The following is a 5883-nucleotide window of genomic DNA, read 5'->3' as shown; positions in this document are numbered from 1 at the left end:
TATAAATTACAGAACATCCTCTTTACAACAATTCAATGACTTACATAGGACAAGAAGTGTTTAAAAACTTTCACAGAGACTGTGAAAAACTTATAATGGAGACATAATAGTTTTTTCTTTACAAGTGCACAATTTTAAAAGATGTGTTGAGAAACGTGATATCAAGTAAAATATTTTAGGTTATTTAATACTTTTCATATTATTTAATAGATATTTATGAATGACATTAAGTTATGTACAGCTCAAACTAAAATCAACAGTGAAGAACTTGGAAATGGTACATTCAACATAGAATTAACAGTAAAGAATGATTTGAGGCTGTACAGCCAAATTAAATCCAAAGATAAGCATGTGTGTCTAAAGGCTGTGTAAATCAACCTTTATAACGATGAACTAGAATATATTGCCATAATGCTCAACCTACGGTCAACGACAAGAGTGACTTTAGGCCACAAGTCAACCTAAATCAGCAGTGAAGAATGGCTTAACAATACAAAATTTAATCTATAGTTAACAGTAAACATTTAAAATGAATTAATGTTATACAATGAAGAGTGATTTTAGGTCCTACAGCTCAACACAAATCAATGGTAAAAAAGGACTTAAAGTTATACGATTCAACTTGAAATTAACTCCAATTAAATGACATAACATTTGACAAAACTAACAATTAAAAGATGCTAACTTATGTAGCTAAATATTAGTTAAATCAACATACATTCATTTAGTTTACTTATGGGAAAAAAAAAAGAAACATCAAGTACAAAAAAAAAAAAAACTTAATATTTCAGTTCTCATATATTTATCGTTTCAGGTATATAATTTCCTAATGCACAAGAATTAATTAGCTATTGTCTGTTGAAAATCTCACATAGTTTTCCCCAAAGTGTCTTTGACCCCATTCATAAGCAGCAATAATCATTTCTTTAGACTTTGTTTTACTGGCAGCCACCAGACGAGGATCATTTTCACCCGAACCCTGAAAAAAAAAAAGTTAATGGCATAAGTGAAAAATTATTTACCATACTTTTTTAATATTAAACAGTTATCAACATGTGTTATATGTTGACATATTTTAATAAAACTTCTTGAAATGTTATCAATAACTTTGTACCCCCAAAGTACTTTCATTACTTATTCTGTCCTCTCATCCTATTGTCTTCAGAATTCAGTACAAACAAACTTATGAACTTAATCCTATTGATCCCCAGATAATCTTATACACTTCATATTTCTTTTCTTCAAAAAAAAAAAGTTTAGAGACTTTAACTTGTCCTTTTAAGGCATCTCTTCCACACCAAAAAATCATAACGGTATCCCTCGTTGGAGCTTCCAAAGTCGATATCTTTTCTTGAACAATTTTTTATTTAAAAAATGTAACAATTGTAAATACCTCATAATAGAAATTGTTATAAAACATTTTGAGTTTTTAACAAATTACATAACCTTTTCCATCTTGTATCAAGGATAGCAATTAAATGAGAGCTCTTACTTTTATCATTTGATATATTTCACAAACACCTGATCCGATAAAAAAAAATCTGGTTTAAATATACTGGATTGTGTTGTGCACTAAAAGTCAAATCTTGTGTGTGTGTTAACACAACCTCTACTTGAGGGCTATCTGCACCAGCTGTCCCTAATTCTGAAGTGACAGACTACAAAGATAGATAGTCCCCACCACCAACTCTTGGGCAACTCTCTGCCAACAAATAGTGGGATTGACTGTAACATTATAATGTCCCTGCAGCTGAAAGATCTGTGATGAGGTTTGATCCCATGACTTGGAGATTGCAATTTGAGAGCTCTAACTTTCTGCTTGGGCCTCACAGCATTAGTGTAAGCTAAGGGATCTGAGTTTAAGTCTGATACATCATATAATGCTTTTCTCAAAAAAGAACATCCTTTCCAAATTCCTTTACGCCAAGCTTATAACACTTTAATTTTTTTTTTTATATTAATAATAAAACTTGTTTTGCACTTTCTAGGCCAATATCATCAAGATTGTTGAAGTCCTTCTGAATAAGAGAAGCATGCTAAGAAAATCAATTATAATCTTTTCCAAAAACCTTGGAATGGCAAAAAATAATGAACAACAAAGAACTCAAAACAAATCCAGAAGAGAACTCAATAGTTACATTCTCTTAATAATTTAGCATAGATACAACAAAAGTATATTTGGTCTTTCAAGGATGTTCTTGCACACCTACCTCTGAAAAAAGTACAAATTTAAACTCACCCTATCTTTCACCAAATAATTGGAGAAACAACAAATGCTGGCATTGGGTGCTGCCTTCCAAAGAGAGCAGTCCAGAAATAAAATAAAATGTTAGTATTAAGTGCTACCAGCCAGTTGCCTTTACTCTAGTCAGCAATTTAAAAAAGAAAAGGAACAAAAAAAGTTGGTAGCAGGTGCTGCCATTTAGTTGCCTTCCCTCTAGTCAGCAGTTCAAAATTAGTCAAAGTGGCTGACAGCATTAGTAGTTTTACCATAACAAAGACAGGGTGAGCAAGTTTAATGGCAATAGGTAGCACCTCTGAATCACCAAAGGCGAACAAACTTGAAGTAAAAACAAATACAAATTATAAGGCTAAAATGGGCAGAGCAAAAACAAACCACTGTGTATCTTTCTGCTTAACAACAAACATAACAATATTTCAACCACTTGGATAAGCTGGAGTAACTGGAAACTCTAATTTCAATTAGTTAATTATTTTCTTATCAATCAGATTAATTTTAATTAATCAATTAGTTTACCTGACAGTAATCAATGTAATTTCTGCTTATAGGTAATCCATAGCTCTAAGCCACGTTAAACAAGTGATCCAAATTATGATAACCCAAATACATTAGCTTACACTTTTTCTACACATTTGCCAAACTTTCCATTTGATCCAAGTCATTCTGTAGTACATAAACATCCTATAAATACTCAAGAATTTAATGCCATAAGCAAACTGGTAATTTTCTAATTATGCCATTAACAATAATCATTATGTATATGAGAAAAAACAAAGGCCTAAGCACTAACCCTTGAGTCACTTAACTCATGACCAGGATTCAGTAAGACTGGACTCCATTAATAATTACCTTTTGCTTCCTCTCATCTAACCACCCTATAATCCAATTAGGTAGTTTTCCTCGACCCCTAATGATGTGATTATTTTAGCCAACCTTCTGTGTGGCACTTTATCAAAAACGTTTTGAAAACAAAACCAAGTACAAACCACTTTCCATTGTTCAGCTAACAAGTGACATTCTTGAAAAGTTACCAAAGTAGTTACACAATAGTTCCCTTTATTGTATCCATTTTGGCTTTCTTTCATGGCATCATATTTCACTAAAAGATTTGGTAAAGTTTCTTTTATTACTGAATTTCTCACACTACAGAAGTAGGGCCTATAATTATCCAGAGCAACTTTTTTATCACCCAATTTAGAAATAGGATTGAAATTAGCAAATCCAATCCTTAAACATCTGTCTACTCTCTTGACCTACAAAAGTTAAAAATGAGAGGCTCATGTATCTGTTCTTTGATTTCCTTTAAAACACTGAGGAAAACCTTGTCTGCATAATTCTTGTGCTTCATCTTTTTTTTTTTTCGTTCTCTCAGTCTTTCTCCTTACCACCAGGGGTTTAATATCTACATGATTCAAGTCAACTCCATTATTAATGGTCAGAAATATTACTAATATCTTCTTTGGAAAAACAAAAGATAACTTTTTTTAAATTTCGGCGATCTTATAGTCTTCAACCAAAACCTTGCCATCAGTATCCCTTAAGGATCCAATCCACATATTTTGCTTACCTTTAACATATTTAAAAATCCTTACTCTTACTTAGTTTAATCCTTATCAGCAAACTGTTTCTCAAAAACCCTCTTTGATTTCTTAATATTTGTTTAAGCAAATCCCTACTTTTTCTATACTTCTATAAATCCTCCATACTCTCTGTCAATTTAAACTACTTAAACTTATGATGTTTATCACTGTTTTCTTCATCATGTCTTTAGTAAGCCAATTAGGATTGACCTTCCCTGTTATACAGAATCATAAAAGAAAAAAAAAAAACTCATTCATCATCTCTCTTTACTTTTAAACATTATATTAGTTTTCTGTTTACTTTCTAAGTTTTCTACACATTTCGTAAGTATTCAATTTACTAATCAAAACACTTGAGAGATATTGTATCAATGGTTCCTGGTCAAGAACAGTAGATGTCCTGTACAAAAAGAAGAAAGTCAGAAAAATGTTCTTCCTAAAATAATAGAGAGAATCTTCAATTAAATACAAGCTTTTCACATGCTTTTATAAATTACTTTTCATAGCAAATGACTTGAAAACTTATAGTTAACTCCCCCACACTTTGCCAGACTTATTTATGATTTTTTTTATCCTCTCTACTTTTAAAGTAACTGTTCATCTTAAGAATTTTTTCTACATTGGTAAAAAAACACACCAGAATAATAGGTTTGCTTTAAAATCTCAGCACAAAATCCTTTCAACTGAAATATTAAATTCTGAACAAAGAGACTATAATAATTCCTTTTGTCCTTAGATTTTTTTTTTGTTTCTTGAAATAATGTGTATAGTTTTGGTCTCTTTATCTGAGAAAGGATACTTACTTACTGAAAAGGGTTCAGAGGATGGCTTCTAGGATGATTCCATGAATGGAAGGATTATTTTACAGGAATACAATGAAATCTGTCAACTTATTTTCTCTTGAGAAAATAACGATAAGAGCTGATCTTGTTAGAGTTTATAAGATTATCCAGGTCATTGATAGAATAAAATAATTTTTTTTAGCTGTATCCTGAAGGTAATAAGTTGAGACGGTGCTACTATAGCGTGAGGTCTACCTCCCGTTAGTACTATAGCATGAGGTCTACCTCCCATTAGTACTATAGCGTGAGGTCTACCGCTGCATTATCCATCCCTCATGGATATCACACATTTCCATACATTTATTTTAGCGATAAACACTTAATTTGATACATTTTTATACATGTTTGATAGACCTGGGTAGGCAACATATGGCGGTAGACCTCACGCTATAGTAGCACCGTTGAGACAACATGTATAAAATTTAAGAAAGACAGATTAGGCTTCAATTACTTGTCCCAAGGGTGGATGTACAAGGATGACCTTGATAGGCCAAATGGTTCCTTATTGTTCATAGGTTATGCTATGTGAGGATGCTGAAGTTATGTTATTTGAATAAACCTCAGCACCCTCAATTGTTTTGTACTCTTAATACATTTGCAAGTTTTCTTAGACAGCTGTTTTTGATTTATCTCCTTTTTGGATGTGTACCTGTAGCTAAACTAGATAAAATCTCACAAGTTATTGTAACTCTGACTTTCAAGCATAGAAAAACCATGTTGGGAAAAAAATATGTATATATATATTATAGAAAAAGAAAATATTTAAGTGAGGCTGGTATTTTAATATGGATTTAATGAAATGATTAATTTTAAAAAATCTTCAAGTAACTGAGGTAGGAAAAACTTAGCTCAGTATTTGAGTACATAAAACATTTTTTAATAAACTGTAACAGCCATGAAATATGATTTTCAATCTTTTTTTGTTAGCATATTAGTTTTCAAATGTATGCTTAAGCATGTAAAAATAATACACTGTCCTGACAAGTTAACATTCACACTAGTCTGTTTTCATTTACCAAACATATACTTAGCTTTATAAATTTTTATTGGATTGTCAACATGGTTTCATAAAGGGAAAATAGTGCCTTACAAATCTTTTGACATTCTTTGAAACCATTACTGCTTATGTAGATTAGGGTAAAGGTTTCATGTATCTGGATTTTCAGAAAGAATTTGACAAGGTGCTACAAAAAAGGCTTGTAAAAGAAATTATCTCTAT

General features: G+C 31.4%; 1 protein-coding gene across 1 annotated transcript in view; it reads right to left on the bottom strand.

Moving 5' to 3' along the window:
* Positions 1-5883, bottom strand: part of LOC106466451 (pyridoxal phosphate homeostasis protein-like) — a 21098-nt gene that overhangs the window by 9276 nt on the left and 5939 nt on the right. Inside the window, exons 2-3 of the mRNA XM_013926735.2 lie at positions 2491-2560; positions 872-979 (exon numbers count right to left, since the gene is read on the bottom strand). Coding sequence (XP_013782189.1) covers positions 872-979; positions 2491-2560 — 178 coding nt within the window. The remainder of the gene's footprint in view (positions 1-871; positions 980-2490; positions 2561-5883) is intronic.

This window comes from Limulus polyphemus, unplaced genomic scaffold, assembly GCF_000517525.1.
Source record: "Limulus polyphemus unplaced genomic scaffold, Limulus_polyphemus-2.1.2 Scaffold2262, whole genome shotgun sequence".
NCBI classification, from domain to species: Eukaryota; Metazoa; Arthropoda; class Merostomata; order Xiphosura; family Limulidae; genus Limulus; species Limulus polyphemus.
Note: the sequence above shows the minus strand (reverse complement) of the source record. Positions and strands in the feature narration are given on the sequence as shown.